Source organism: Vanacampus margaritifer, chromosome 1 (assembly GCF_051991255.1).
Source record: "Vanacampus margaritifer isolate UIUO_Vmar chromosome 1, RoL_Vmar_1.0, whole genome shotgun sequence".
In the NCBI taxonomy this organism is placed as follows: domain Eukaryota; kingdom Metazoa; phylum Chordata; class Actinopteri; order Syngnathiformes; family Syngnathidae; genus Vanacampus; species Vanacampus margaritifer.
In genome coordinates this window covers 12476407-12492770 of record NC_135432.1, presented here as the reverse complement: position 1 = coordinate 12492770, position 16364 = coordinate 12476407, and the positions used below count along the sequence as shown (strand labels likewise).

The following is a 16364-nucleotide window of genomic DNA, read 5'->3' as shown; positions in this document are numbered from 1 at the left end:
TTATTAGTTATCTTGGGGAATAAAGTAGCACAATTACTAGTTTTGCTGTTGCTTGTTTCGCTGTTAACACAACATTTTACAACCTCATAAATAATTCACAGAACACATTAAGCAATTGAGCCATGTTATATAAGCTTGTATTATTTTTTTTGTTGAGCAATGTGCTTTCAATTTGGCGAGGATTATATTGTGCGTTTGTGTAATCTTTTTATTTGGAGCAGTGTGTGAATTCTAAATAAATAAAAACATACATACATATACGCAGACTGTTGTGGGTTTTTAAAATTCCTCTTGAATCGTGTTACACTGCGTGATATTTGGTTTTGTTTTGTTTTACTCCAACTGACAAAATAGCATTGAGTGTGGAACGTTTTAGCGATTTGTCGACACACAAGTGTGGTGGCTTCAATTGGACACCCTGCTGCTCCTCGTTTAATCTGCTCAGATGAGTCCAGCATGTTAAACAATGTGGTTAGCACATGACAACATGGGGAAAACAAGCCCGTCTTGCGTGGGTTGACTTTGCAGCTACTATATGCCAACGCAGTGTTGTACAAAATGTTTGGCAAATGGCTTCAGAAAATAGCACAAATAAAATTCAGAATTGTTTTTTGTTCTTTTCCCAATTTAAACACAGTAGCGGATAGAAAGATGTGAAGCGTTCAAACCGGTTGTACCAGTTTAACATAATAAAAGAATCATAAAAATTCACGACGGGCGCCAATGTTGAGATAAAGGAGACTTTATACTTTATTTTTACACCGCTTAAACATGAGCTTTGTGAAATAAATGAGAGAAATATAAGAGAAAATACAAGTGTCTGTAGTATTATTTTCTTCCATGTGTGTGTGTGTGTGTGTGTGTGTGTGTCAACTCAAAATAAGATGTGTAAACATTTCTATATCCCTCATTGTGATTAGTTTCAGCTTCACACACACACACACACACACACTCACACAAGCATGCACAGTAGGCCTACACGTAAACACTTTATGCCAAATCCACTCCTTGCCCACGAGTAAATTAATAAAAAATAAAAATAAAAATAAAAATAAAGGGTGAGCGGTGCAAAATGAGGGTAACAATAAAGTTCAGAAAAGACTGATTCTGGAATGTAGCACATGACGGTCAAGTTGTGTGATGCTTCACACTTGAGCTCTATGAAAGACTGCCCTCAGTCACATTCTCAAGTGTGTGAGTGAGAGAGATAGAGAGAGAGGAGGGTCTTCCCCACCCCCCCCCCCCCTTTCGTCCATTTGATTTAAATCAAATTCTTTTGAAAGCAACAGTTTGAACAAGTCTACAGCAAACACATTCATACTCGCTATACATACAGTCATATACATAAACACACACACACGCAAAAATATCGATACACACATAGCCTATCTTGATTTTATATATATATATATATATTCACTATTCATATTTTTGTGACACTTGGACAAAATGGGTCAGAACTACAACCTTGCACTTCATGTTGTTCGACTTTCATTGATGGCTACGCTGGAGGCCGTGGTTATACAATTAACGTATATGCTGGAGGACAAGGTGCGGCTACATATGTATGTTTGCGTACGCGTGCGCGTGTACTGCAAGCGACGCCACTAATTTGCTCCTGGCAGCCTCTCTAAATATCTTTCTCAATTGGATGCGAGGAAACGTGTGCTGCGTGTCCGCTTTCATGCCGTCGTCCATTTCGTGCGTAAGTGCAAATTTACGGCGTCACAATCATGTCGCTTCTTAATTAAAAACCAGAGTGGCAACCGCCATCACAGGAGAGCCACCCGCACATTATTAAATGTTACAACTACACCGAAACACACCTCTGATGCACGAGATGACTTAACGAAGAAAACTGCACGTGAGAGCTTTGGACAAAATTTGAATTGTAAACAAGGATAACTCGAGAATTTCACCAAATCTAAATTAAGGCGTTTTGGGGGTTATTTGAGCAGCAATAAGCTGAAGCTCGTTTTATTGCGTCGAACTGTTTTATTGCCCCATAGAACAGGATAGGTGCTGGGATGTGAACAGTACAGCCCAGTATAAACGTTTTCAATAGTCTATAACACTTTGATTAGTAATTGCTAAAGGAAAAAAAAACTAGTCATTTTCATTAAAAGACACGAGAAATGCAATAATTATAATGGGGATTTTCCACAAAATATATAAAAATATATTTCGTTTAAAAAAGTAATAATAATTATAATAATAATAATTATTATTATTATTGTTCTTATCCAATTTTAAACGCTACATTGACGCTTCCCACGTCAGTCGTGAAGTTGTGTTCAGAACACTTCAACAATGTTTTCACAATCTAAAATCGGTGTCAAAATAATATTAATGACAGTGTATAGGTTATTTTTGTTTGGTACCAACAAATTTTTCGAAACGTTACACAATCAAATTATTTATTGTTTAAATATTTATTGACTTCAATTGGAAAAGGTGTTAAATACTTGGACCATACATAACGTCATGTGCTGCACATTTTAGATTTTGCTAAATATTTGGAAACGTTACAAGACAAATATGAAGAAAAATAATAATAATAATAAACAATTAAAAATGACTATAATGAGTACTTATTCCTAAAGGATTGAAGTTCCTATCGAATTACTTTTACTAACTTCAATTTGAAAACACAATCCAAACAAGGCCCAAACAACATCGATAAGATATTATTTTAGCCATCATAAATATTGACCAAAGTAAAAGAAACTATATATCGCTTTCTTTTACAGCAGTGTGCATGGGTTGCAATTGTAAAACAGATTGGTCGCTGCCGCATCTCCGCTTTATGTAGTGGATTTTCATTTTGCTTTCAACTATGAAGGTTTAATCTCCTTACATTAAAATTTGCCTCACTCTCTCATTTGCCTCCCACCACAACGCGCAAGTGCCAGAAAGACACATTCATGGCGGAAAGGCCAAGTGAGAAGTCATTTTTGCACGACTCTGATGTCACCGTCCACATCAGGAAACATGACCAACATCCCGTGGAGGAAAGAAAACACAGAGAGAGGGGGGCTCAAGGGGGAGCTTTTGCCCCCGTGTGGCAAAAAGAGGCAACACTGGTAGGATCAACAAATGATCCAGGGCCAAGGTTGGTGGGAGTGGCCGGTTGGGGAGGGGGTCCCCTGCAGCCTTGATCTCTGTTGGTGTGTGCTTTTGTCACGCTAACCCCCTCCCACCCCCAACCCCCAACCCACTCCACCCACCCAGGCCCCATTCTGAGCTATATTATGCATATCAGGGCTGCTCTTGATTACAGCTTCGAAAGGAGGAAAAAAATGTCATTTTAGGAGCAGGAAGTGGATAGGTCACGTGGCCTCAACAAGCCCCTCCCCCCGAATAAGACAACGCTTGACCGCTGTTAACCAAAAGTGAATCGTATTCATGCAAAATTAAACACTTAACCGTGCATGTAAGATACAGATAATGGAACAGATTGTTACAGAAGCAATCAAACACACACACACACACACACACACACACACACACATGATCACGCTGTGATGTGTGTTTTAAGTCTACACGTCACAAGCACAATCAAGACTATTTACTGCACAACGTCTAAAGGCAGGCTCAGTTACCTGCTGTAGTTTTTAAGGCGAGGGGTCAAAGTTGAAGCCTGCACACATTCCAGGTTCTGTTCCCACTCATTCTCATTGGCCCGTTCAACCACGCACACACACACACACACACACACACATCCGGGATGAGGGAGGGAGAGTGCGTGCGTGTGTGTGTGAGGGGTGGGGGGGGGTCCTTGATTCCGCTTTATTGCAGCGGGTTAAAGGTGAAGGCCTTGACATTATTGAAGTTCAAAGACTAGATTTCATTATAAAATGTGCTCCAGTGCATCATGTGCATATAAGAGAAAAAAAATCAAACATGACATGTTCACTTTGCTCTCTACAGGATGTATTTTGTAGTACTCACATTGACACCGACATGCTTAAACAAATACTAACGTTAACATTTCATGAATGAAATTGAGTGGCGTGTTATATTGTACTATATTGCGGTTCCCCTTCTTTTTTTTTTCTTTTGCAATGGAGGTGTGTGTGTGAGTGTGGATTTGCACGGTCCGAATTCATGTGGAAAGCTCTTGGCAAATGTACCCCCCTCGGACATGCAGCCTTGCATGTTTACTATTTACTGCGGAAGAGAACGCCTTTTCGGCCAGAACAGAAGGTGCAATTAAGAGAGAGAGAGAGAGAAAAATCGCCATTTAGTGCCTCTGTCTTTATGGCGGTGTCTAGACTGGACAACAAGAGTGGGGATTCCATTTAGTGGGCACTAAAAGAGGTTATCATTGCACTCTCTGTCTCTCTAGTTTTTCTTGAAAGCAGCATTGCGCCTTTGAAAGCGCGACCGAAAATAGCCTCCGAACAAAATCGGACCCAAAACGTCTCAGTTTTGAAACACGAGCACGGAAACGCGTTACGAGTGAAATGTGTTATGAATGTCGCTCATTTGGGTGCAGTAAACATTCAGATGCTATTTCAAGCTCCATCTAGAAACACAAAAAGCACAATAAGTCGGCCAGTTTTGCCTATATGCTTTGACTTTATTTATAGGTATTATATTATTGATACACAGGTCGACAGTGTGCCCCCCCCTCAACCCCCCTCTATGGAATCAAAAGCACCAAATAATTTAATGAGTATTGGTATTAAAGCTGTTAAAGAAGAATGGGCAGTGTAGTGAAGAATAGCAGCAGGGAGATGGAGAGACTTTCAACCCTTATTTACAAGTGCATTTGCAGCATTGGCTCCTGTGTGTGTGTTGGTGTGTATCAGTTCACAGATTGGACGTCACATTTGTCATCGCAGCTTGGAAAATAGTAGGCTAGGATATTCTCTGGCCGAAAAATAATTATCATGATGCTATATACATGGACCAGAGGGGAAAAGCCAGCAGTTGCCCGCGCAAGAACGATTCAAACTATTACATTTTTAAAACAAATACGTGGACATTTGTAATAAACATAAAATGAGACATAATCAAGAAACAGCATAGTTGATTTTTTTTTGTTGTAATTATTATAGGCCTTTTTTTTCTGAGAACCAGCTAGAAATACACCGCCACCCGTGCGCAATAAGAAAATGCCAACTTTTATTTTTGTTTTTAACCTCATGCAGGCCTAAAAAAAAAAAAAGGAGAAAAAAAAAGTCATTGCACTGTTGGTGATAGACCGCAGGCTCTCCATTAGAGGATTGTTTTGAAGCCCAACGTTTACAATTGTTTGACTTGAGTGGATACGATGGAGGCCTCGATGGTGCCACTGACCGAGACTGTGACAATGCCCGCTGGCCGCTCACAACAAGGGATTCCCGGAGAAATACTGCAGGCGATCCCTGCTCAGCTTCTTCTCCTTCATTCGTCTATTCTGAAACCAAATTTTAACCTGGCGGTCGGTGAGGTTTAACATGCGGGAGAGTTGAAGACGTTTCTCCTTGTTGATGTAAACGTTAAAGAAGAATTCTCGCTCCAGTTCTCGGATTTGGAACTTGGAGTAGGGGCACCTCTTCTTCCTTGTGCGCGGGGTACCTGGAGAGAGAAAAAAAATGATAGTTGATTCAATTATCACACATCAGGTGAGAATGCTAAAATTAATAAACTGCAAACAATAACAAAAAAAAAAAGACTCTTAAGCGGCGCTGCTCATGCACTGGGGATGAAGCTAAGAGCGTAAAATATGCCAACCGTTTGGAGTAAATAACAGCAAGTGACAGCATCTAAGCACGTGTTTATCTGTTATAAATTGACGACAACAAAAAGCATTTCGCCGCATTATGTGCCATCGCATTCCTCTGGAGCCGAACTCACAATTTACACACTCTTGGCACTCGTGTTGAAATGCATTTGGCCACATTTTCAATGGCCTTTGCAGACCTCCGAGGACCAATAACTTCTTATCAAACAGGTGACTGGGGAACACGGAATTGTCTTTTTTGGGGGTAATTGTTTTTTCCCATATTCAGTAGAGCATTTCAAACGAGGCAGAAAGCAACATGGCCACTGTGTCATTGGGGGGAGGGGGGGGGTTTAATTTCTAGCACTATAATAGCAAAACTTTTTTTAAAAATTATTATTTTATAATATATAAATATAAAATATTATTTGTTGATGATCCTGCAATCCACTTTTGATCGGTGCTACTAATCCCAATTTCCTCCAATAAAACTGACACATGGAGGCCCGGTTTAGTTGGATCAGCATGCATGCATGTGTCTAACATGGACGTGCCTGGGCGGCTAAAAGCTATGCAGTGTTTTTAAAAAGACATTTCACAAGACGCCAACAGCAATGTTCTGCCCAATTGGCTTTTACGCATGTACGGTGGGCACAACAAGAAGAAAGAAAATCCCTTAATAAAACGCCTAATGCAAGTTCACGATCAAAGTTGTCACAATAAGCGCTGTCTCTTTATAATAATAAATAATAATAATAAAAAAAATACAGACTCACTCAGCACGGAGTGTGTATAACATGGTCAGTTTTGAAACGCCTCAGCATCGTAAAAATTCTTCTCATTGCAAGAAAGAGCTTTTGTGGGGTTATAATAAAATCCTTTTGAATGCTTATAAAACTCCACATAAAATGAGAGCGACAAAACAGCGGGCTAGTCCCCTTAACCTCTTCCCCCATTTTACAACTTATACCTACTGGAGTGGTTGCTTTTGGTGCCGCTCGCTTCCTTGGTGGCCGACGTGCAAGACCCCGAGTTGGTGTGCTCCTCCTCCGCGTCGTCGTCGTCGTCGTCCGGCTCTTTGTCCTGCTCGGTGGCTGCCGGAAGCGAGCCTGCTGTGGCGGACTGCTGCTGCTGCTGCTGGGGGTCGCCGGCAGCTCCGGCGGCGGCGGCAGCAGCAGCAGCAGCAGCACCGCCGCCGCCACCGCTTTGCAGCTTCCCCCCCTCGGCTTTTTGTAAACAAGAGTCCGTCTGATTGTCCGTGCTGCTGCAGTACGCCGTCTCGAAAAAGCGGTCGAAACCCTGCGGGAGGACGTTGTTCTTGGCCACGCCGGAGTAGAAGCCCGCCGAGGGGTGATTGGAACCCGGGTGGTGGTGGTGGTGGTGATGTGCGTGGTGGTGGCTGTACGCGCTCTCGTTCTTCATGAGCATTTCTGTCATGGTGGAAGGCGGAAGGCAGTCCCTATGCACCAGCTCCTCTCCCGTCGAGTAGCACGACGCGTAGTTGCTCCGGTGGTGCCATTTGCCGGCCGGGTCCAAACCGTAGGACACCTCCCGAACCGGCTGCACTTGAGAGAGGTTGGTGGAGTACGGGTAGCTGATCTGGCGGGACGGGGCCTGCGGTAGGAAGGACGAAACGGCGGAGAACTCGGGCACGTAGTACGTGCAGCTGGGGAGGTAGAGATTGGACGCGCAGCCCGTCCTGTCCCCAAATTCGGATGTGCGGTCCTTGCGCGTCTGGGAGCAGAAGTTGCCCAGGTTCACAGAGTTAAACATCTTTCGCGCTCCGTCGATAAAGATGTTTTGGATACGAGCTGCGGCACTAGAGAAAAATTTGCGAAGGCGAGATGACGCGCAATCCGTCTAAGTCGCCTGGCGGACACGTGATCGAAAGTAGATATTGTCATATATCAATTTGGAAGAGTTGCATGTGTAGGAGTGGTTGGGGTTGTTACATCCAGGGGTGGGGGGTGGGGGGTGCGTGTAGGTGGGTTGGGGGGCTGGGGGGTGTTTCAAACGAATCATTTTCATACACAAAATCAGCACCGGCACATATGATTTGATTTGACATAACTGAGTAAGACTTTGGGCTTATGTTTATGTTTATGGAAAGGCGCTTTATCATTCATATATGCACGTCATGCAGTTTTACAGGTAAGGCGCCACTCGTGTTGTTATCGCGATTATTATTGTTATTATTTTTCTTATTGCACTGGTCATCTCCTTTAACATTTCCTCCACATTACATTTTATCCACAGTATTATTGACACTGACATTTACACACTGTAACATAAAATGCCTTTGGAAAGTGGCTGCAAGCATGTCAGGGTGGCCAAAAATTCCATAACATAATAAATACGTCCAGCCGTGCTTGTTTTTGCTGTTGTTGTGTGTATTCTTTAGTTTTTTGTTTTTTTCGTGCAGGTGGGGGTCATCACAGTCATATTGTGGACCATTCAGTACACTTTCACGCTGATCTGCAATCAGTTTATCCATGATGCGGTTTGATTCCCATTTTATTTCCATACTGCTTGCCTGTTGCACTCAACAGTGAATATTAAACACAGGTGTCAGCGGGTTTTACGCAACATATTAATTCCTTATAAATGCTATTTTACGGGGGTGCTACTCAAATGAAAACACTTGAATGCTTCTTGCTCTTCATCGTCTAATAACGATGTTGTTAAAGTAACATATTTTTTTTGTCCCATGCAGAATATGTGTTTGGTGACTGCGCACAATGGACTTGGATGTGGTTTGCCTTTGATTCAGGAGGCGAAACGTGGAAATCGTTGCAGAAAGTACAACGCGTGAAGCACACAATGTCTCGCCAATATACGCAATCAAACAACAATTCGCCTGGTGGGAGTTTGATTTGTATGTAAGCATCATCATCTTTTTTATTATTATTATTATTATTTTAAATAATATAATACTTTTAATAATATCTAATTATTATTAATTATTTTATTTATTATTTACAGGTAGGCCTATTTAAAATGTAAAAAATTATATTTCTAAAGAATACGTCATGACTGGAATTTTTATTTATTTTTTATTTTCTGTCTGAGAAAAATGAGCTTGCAGTGCATGCACTTTGTCTCCTTTGTGGACAAAATCACGATTTCGACATTTGGCTCTAAAAGTAAATAAGTCCCAGCTGATGCATCTGTGATCTTGTTTTATTTTATTTTTATTTTTTGTGCAGCAGAATGTCGACATTAACCAGCGGGGGGGTGATTGTTTTCTCTGTTATTTTTTTTTTTTAAATAAATTAACGAGTGGTTTGAAAAAATGCGTTTGTTTGTTCTTTCCTGACTCGTTGTAAACTTTTAATTGTACTGTTGAGGGCAGTCTTCCACTCTTTATAGACTAACAGATACAATCACACGGTGGAATTAATATAATGGCCCATTGTTTATGATTATTGGACACTTCCTAAATCCTACAGTAGACTTTTGAATTATTGCCCAATATTTTTGATATCACCAAACTTGCACATGCGCGTATAACAACCCAATCCGCGTTTATAGGAGAATTCCCCCAATTCGAAATCTGCCCGAGAGCTCACAGTGTTGCATGTTTGAAAAACGTGGCAATGGCATTAGCTTGTTTACTGCCCTAAGCGACAAAAGGTGGTCTCACATGATGCATCCAAGTACAAAGAAAGCAGACAGCTGTCCAGACACAGCACTTGAATTTGACCACTAAAAATCGCCTCTATACGTCCACCATAAAACTCGCAATGGCTGTAGTAACACTAAATCCTTTTGTTCTGAAAAAAAAAAAAACATAAAGCTGAGAATGAGGGGAATTTGGAAGTCACTAACGAGATATTCCGCTCACATCACAACAAAACACTCCAGTGTTGCAATGCAAAGCAAACGAAGTGTTCCACGGTGACACTCCCAGAGTACATTGACTTACAAGCTGAGTTGTGGTTAGTTAATCAAATGGAATATTAGTGAATACTAGTGAACTATTTAATTGTTTTGGAAATGTCGACAAGAAAACAATATTTATTTATTTATTTATTTATTTTTAAATAGAACATGAAATAGACTACTGTTATCAAACAACATCCACATGACTCCACAGAAATGTGCCTGATTCGCATCTATTAACACGTGACGCACTGATCACGACAATGTGAAGCTTTAAAGTGCAGCTATAGAAGTTAAAATGTGTCGAAAGGTTTGAAGCGACTTCCCAGCACGTTTTCGAGCGTTTAAAGCCACGACCAATGGGCCTTTTGCGGCATTTACATCGGGGCGTTTGTCATAATGTGTCAAAATGTGAGCAGCAAACGTCCATCACTTGGAAATATTTGTCTAGTGGGGGTTTTAAGGCTGCCTATCGCCGCACCGGTGCGCGCAGATTAGCAAAGAATGAGCTTTATCATGTGTTTATTTCCTTGGATGGCTGACTCACAGCAGCTGATATTCCGCTCGCAGTAGGACCCTGGACGGCTTGATGCTTTCTTTGCTAGCACCAAATGCGCAGGCTGTTTGCACAAAAAAATGGCAGACTTCGCGGTGGGATCGATAGCACGCACGCTTGAAAGATTTCTTTTTGCAGTAAAATGCCAGCGATGATCTAATACAGACGTCACGTCTTTGTTGAGAGCTGCGAGGTGGAAGTGTTGTCGACGTAAACGCACGTCTGTGGAATTTAAGAAATGTATTGCAACTTCCTGGCGTAATAGCAATGCTTATCTGAGGTGTCACCCCCTCGTTAAGAACATCTCCTCCAAAATAAAGACTGTTTTAAGATGTCGCCCACAGCCAAAAGCGTCCCGCCCGCGCCAAAGTATCCAAAAACACACACGCACTCTTTTTTTGGACCGTGGGCCAGGCTCACGCTGACTGAGGAAAGCCCGTGTAATCATCTTACTGTCCCCTCATGGCCTAGATAAGTTTAATTGGATGTAAGTCGGCCAGTTAAACTTGGCTGCATGAGGCTGCGAACACTTTCAAGCCACACTAAAGGGCCTTGTTTTGATTTTTTACTGGGCTCGCCGTGAATGCACCACGCGTGAAGCCTCTGCGGTGCAGGCAACAAAAGCTCACAAGATAAGAGACGACATGCTTGTGGGCCATCTCCAGAGTGTATTTCTCTTACCACAAAGAGCGCATTAAGTTTCCGAAATCACCTGGTCACTATTTTTTTTATTTATTATTATTATTTAGATTATGATTTTATGACTTAAAATCCTCAATGGCCGTAGGCGACAAAAATGTTTTGTTGTTTTCAGTTTTTTCTTCTTTTTTAAGGGGGGGGGGGCATGCAAACAGATAAGTCATATTTCCAAAAACAATTAATTTCGTGGAAAATTGTGCAATAAAAAAATCGGAATTTATCTAATTTTGTCAATGAGTTGCACTGCCCGTCTTACAATGGAAATTATTTTTATGACAATATTTTGAAACGACTGTTTTTTTTCATCTCTGGTACTATTTAAGCAGTTGACCCACTCAAATGACTAGATGATAGATGCTGATATGATCAATAGCCTATACTGACAACCACTTCTGTATTTCCAATTAAATAATAATAAAGCAACATATATATATATATATATATATATATATATATATATATATATATATATATATATATATATATATATTTGTGAGTTATAATATTGTTTTATTATAATGTCAAATTAATTAATAGAATAATAATTCTATATTCTATCAATCAACGACAATTAATTCTAACTTGTTCTCGTGAAAGATGATAAATTTCATTTTTGCATTCGAATTTAAAAATACATTTTAAAATAACGTTCGTAATAATACTTTTAATGCCAACTTTGTCATTATTTAATTGTATTTTGTGGGTGGTTGTGGATAGTGGCAACTAGTCAATTGTTTTTACGGCACTGTGGTTTGTTAGGGGACTAAACAAAAAGATGATCCTATAATCCGAAATGTATACAAATGGGTAAACCAAGTTTTTTTTTCCCCAAACGCAAAACAAAACAAAACAAAATAAAATAAAACTAAACTAAACTAAACTAAACAAAAAATCAAAAACGAAACTACAAAATTGAAAAGAAAACCTGTAGACATAGCACATATTAAACTGTTGATATAGACTTCGGGGGGGATGCGGGGAAAGAGCTCTCTGACAAATTTGGTAAGATTTGAATTAATTTGAAATATATTGCATCAAGTAAGTTAATTTTGTAAACATGGGTTTTACACCTCAATGCTGAATATTTGACCTTCAGTGAATTTGATGGGGGGGACATCCCCGAACTGTCTCGAAAAATACAATTTTCTAAACTTTACGCAGCAATAAGAGACAAGTGCGACGTATTATATTTTCCAATTCACCCGCACAGAATGACAAAAAAGAACTACACGTATAGTATAGATCACTCAGTGTACATATAGGCTATATAAGTAAATACCACATCTCCAGTTGGCGCAGTCGCACTACTTTTAGAATCCAAAAGCCCTGAAAATAAAAGCACAATATCAAATCGATTGGCCAATCATTGTAAAATCGCCTGGCGGATCAATTTTAAACGTGTTTTTCTTCTTTTCTGTCGATTAGAGAGACACACGCCTGGCATAGGTCACATTAAAAAAAATAAAATAAAAAAAAAAGCTTGTTGAGAAGATGGCACATCTCAGAAATCTACACAGACAACTCATCTAACATCATGTCAAAATCAATAGATGACAGCTTGGAAAAGAGACAAGTGAGATGGAGCGCTCTCTTTTCAGAACAATTCGACCGGTACACGCAAACGCACGCGCACGCGCGCACACACGCACACACACACACACACACACACACACACAGCTGGTCAAGAACAACAGTGGTGTGCATTTTTTCCTGGTGTTTTTTTCTCGCCAGCTCCGCGCCATAAAGGGCAAAGCGGCTCAGCTCCAGCGGCGGGGGACTGCGAGCCCACGCAGCCCATGTGACACACAAGTTCTCTGCGAAGGGCACCGTGAAGCTCACTGACCTTTGAGACGTGGAGACAGGCCGCCATAAACACATTTGGTCAGTCTCAAAGTCAAACTTAGTCCCGAGCATGCTATTGTTCCAAGTCGTGCAAAGCCCCGGCGACGTTTTACAATCCGGATGTCTCAAGGTTCCTCCGCACTGACCACTGTTTTCTTTTCAAGGCTTTTCTTTTATTGGTGCAAGCTGAAATAGTGCCAATTAGGACACATGCACATCGCGCCTGAGGCCACATTGGGAATGCAAAGCTCATCTTTAAGATTCTGCCAGATTCAATCAATGAGGAGGGAAAGTTGTTTTTTTTTATATAAAGGAGGAAGAAGGCATGCAAGAGGAGGAAATGAAAATAGTGCAGCCAAAGTGACGCATGCACATCAAAGTTTGCTTGCACAAGTTCAAGTTAAAGCTGCATGTTGAGACATTAAATTGCAGCGAACCACAAAGATGTCCAAAAGTGTTGGCGCGTAAAAAAAACAATGACAAGCTTTAAACTACATGTAAGGTCGGCGCGTGGTTATAAAATACATTTTAAGGGGAATATTGTACATTTTAACAAGCGTCAACACTATTAAATCGCACAAGGCGCGTGCTGGAATTTGGTGTTGTGAATTAAACGATTCTGGTTTGTGAAGCCTTTTTTTTTTTTTTTTGCTTCGATTGACCTTGGGTGTTTGGAAACGTGCCCGCCAGAGTTGCAGGCCAAGTCAGCAGCGAGATGGAGCATTTTGCATCCATTACGCTCTTGCGGGCCATTTAACAAGGCGGCAGCAAACAAATATGAAGGCACCAGTTTATCTCCTTCCATGGCCAACTGCGCATTTGACAGCTAAAAACATTACAGCTATGAATGATGCACTCAAATCACTCCAATCCACCGCGTTGCTATTCCATCGCCTTCGTTTGTTGCACACAAAACGGCGCATTTATTTTCTATTTACTGAAAGAAAGAAAAAACGCGCGTTTTCCTGAAATCACATTTGAACCAGATGCGAGTTAGGACTTGTTTTTTTTCCCCCCTAACGTGGAACTCTCGAGGGAGCAGGGCGCGTGACGTGGATTTAAGTTTTCAACGTGAAAGGAGGAATTTGACGTGGAGGATTGTTGAAGACAAAACAGATCTCCAGCTGTTTGTCATCATCTGCGGCCCACAAAAGTGCTTAAGCAACAAATTCCGACGTGGAACTTTCTCACAATTTCAATGTAAAGTTTACTCCAGCGTCGCCTAGTATCTCTCGCTTTAAAACCAAAAAAAATGACATGATTGTAAAATCGGCGAATCAAAACTTAGTCACACTAATTTGTGTGTGAAAATAAAAAAAAGAAAATCAGAATTGAAGCGCCACATATTTGCTCGCAGCTATTCGCGTTCTGACATGTCAACTAGCGCCGACTTCATTAACCCAATTGAGCTGTACAAAACACACACAGTACGTGATGACTGAAAAAACAACAAACGGCCAAACAAACACATGCTAGCACTAAAACAAACAAAAAAAAAAGCTCTCCTGCATTGCTTTACTCTTCCTTACCAGTAGGGAGAGCGTTGAACATTTAGAAGGCCTACTTTTTTTTTTTATACATCGCTTAATATGCAAATTTGCGCATCTCGGGCTCAAACCAGGGGATGAATGGGTGCATGTAAAAAAAAGAAAAAGAAAAAGAAGTGGGTCCACTGGGCCTGTTTATATGAAGCACCGGGGTGTAACCCCATTACTGACTTTACAGAGCTGTTGCATGTTTAGCTGCACCGTTATAGGCTTGTAGAGTAGCCATATTAAGTTGAAATAGAAAGAAAGTCATTTTAAAATAAAAAAAAAATACAAATTCGAGAACTGTTCTTTGCGGCGAGCTGGTCCTTCTGGCTTACCTCTGTCGTGTACCTTTTGTATTAAGGCGGCCCTAATAAAAGAAGGCCAACCTGTGTGGGCTCCTATTGCTTCTCGTTCCCAGCATGTGCAATTATGTGCTAACAAAACACCCCCTCAAATACTTCCAAATGTGCCGTTACTGTTCACATCTCCACTTGACTGCCGCCGCTGCTTATAATTTGGGAGCATGTAACAGGTCCCCGGTCCGGTCACACAAAATCCCGCCGGCCAATGACAAGACTGAGGGAACGTTGCAATATTCTGTTTATTGAAGACCGTACGCATATACATTCATATTATTACTATACAAGACAATGGAGCAATCCTTACAAGCGCAAAGAAAGGAATGCAAATGAGGGACGAAACCAAAAGGAACCATCAGAACAAACAACGACTACACTGAACATTTTTGGAGATACTTTGTGTTGATATCAAACTTTTGGTAGTATATCATATAATAGGCCTACATTTCCGACTCCTACACGACCACAAATAGGCTATATGGAATGCGACATTATTGTTCAAGACGATCAATAACAGAAAGCACCATAAAATAACAAGAACGGACCCTGCGTGGGACGGGGGATCCACAAAATCGAGTAACATGTGTAATTACATTTTACAAAGTTATACACGAGTACTAGGTAGGAGAACGACGACGGGGATGACGTCACCCGTTCGTCCATCCTAATAGAATAAGGTAAATAATATTTATACATTCTTTGTTGGTGACGAAAACGCGTGTTTGAGATAAGGAAATATTTAAAAACAAAAAAGATAGAGCGAGAGAAAGAGAGAGAGAGAGAGAGAGAGAGAGAGAAGACGTCACCTACATAAAAAGTGGCCCGCATATAATGACTTATAGTAATTCACATTAATATCATGCTGCAAATACACTGCTCACTGCTACAGTTTACTCGTTAGACTTGACAGATGGCGCACTGCATTCGCCCCGACATAAGGGAGCACACATCTATTTTTATCATCATTATTGATAGTATTAGTATGATTATTCATTAACATATCTACTTATCATGAGCACCAAAAAAATTCAAATCGGCGTTTTTAGGCCTGAACAAATTCTCCAGCTCCAATGGCACCATCAGGCCTTAAATGCATTAATATTCCTATTATTTAAAATGCAGACATGGACTTTTTCATTTAACGATTATAAGTCAACTAAAATATATATTTTTTGTATCCATGCAGCCATTTTTAAGAGGTAATAGAAATGAAACAGTACAATCAAAGCAGATGAACACAGTCATTGCAGTCATTGTAATGCAACCAAGATGGCGAATCTTGTTCGAGTTTTAGTTCTGCGTGGATCTCGTCCTGCAGACTTGCAGACTTCCTGCCCGTGACCGTGAACGTGCCCACAGTGCGTGCAGGCCCAAACTTTAGGGGGGAAATTGTGTGTTTGCGTGGAGAGGCAAGTTCCCCTCGAGCTACTTGATTTGATTTTATCTTAATGGAGCCTGAAACAAAAGAGGACCTGTTCGAAACTCATTCTCACACACGCGCGCGCACACCAAAAAAGGTCATTTAAGAATGTTAGGTCAAATTTGGCTCTTTGCTCAAACACATCAAATTGGGAGGTCGCTCCCCAAATTTGTGCGCTGACAGCAAACACTGGCTCGAGAAAGGTAAGGAAAAGGGCTAATAGGGCTTAATTGAAAAGAGGAAGAAGAGGCCGTGCATGCACTTGAAGACCACGTGAGCACAGAAGGTTCGGCTACTTTTTGTTTTACTTTTTTTTTTTTTTTGGAAGTGCCTTGTCGATTCACCTTCTGCAGCCGCATCAGCA

The 16364-nt window shown here is 40.9% G+C and overlaps 1 protein-coding gene across 1 annotated transcript; it reads right to left on the bottom strand.

Annotated features, from left to right (window-relative positions):
* Nucleotides 1-5332: 5332 nt before the first annotated feature.
* On the bottom strand, nucleotides 5333-7483 carry hoxc11a (homeobox C11a). The gene is made up of 3 exons (XM_077577854.1): nucleotides 6913-7483; nucleotides 6685-6864; nucleotides 5333-5565 (listed from the first exon to the last, which is right to left on the bottom strand). Exons 1-3 carry the CDS (start codon nucleotides 7481-7483, stop codon nucleotides 5333-5335), a joined length of 984 nt encoding a protein of 327 aa, XP_077433980.1.
* Between the last annotated feature and the right edge of the window lie 8881 nt (nucleotides 7484-16364).

Bases quoted from the DNA above. Each gene is read 5' to 3' on its own strand.
- hoxc11a (XM_077577854.1), bottom strand. From the start codon at position 7,483: ATGTTTAACTCTGTGAACCTGGGCAACTTCTGCTCCCAGACGCGCAAG. The intron at 6,865-6,912 runs GTGGCGGCGGCG...CCGCCGCCGGAG, and splicing joins GGGGGGGAAGCTGCAAAGCG to CTGCCGGCGACCCCCAGCAG. The intron at 5,566-6,684 runs GTAGGTATAAGT...TTCTCTCTCCAG, and splicing joins CACCAAAAGCAACCACTCCA to GTACCCCGCGCACAAGGAAG.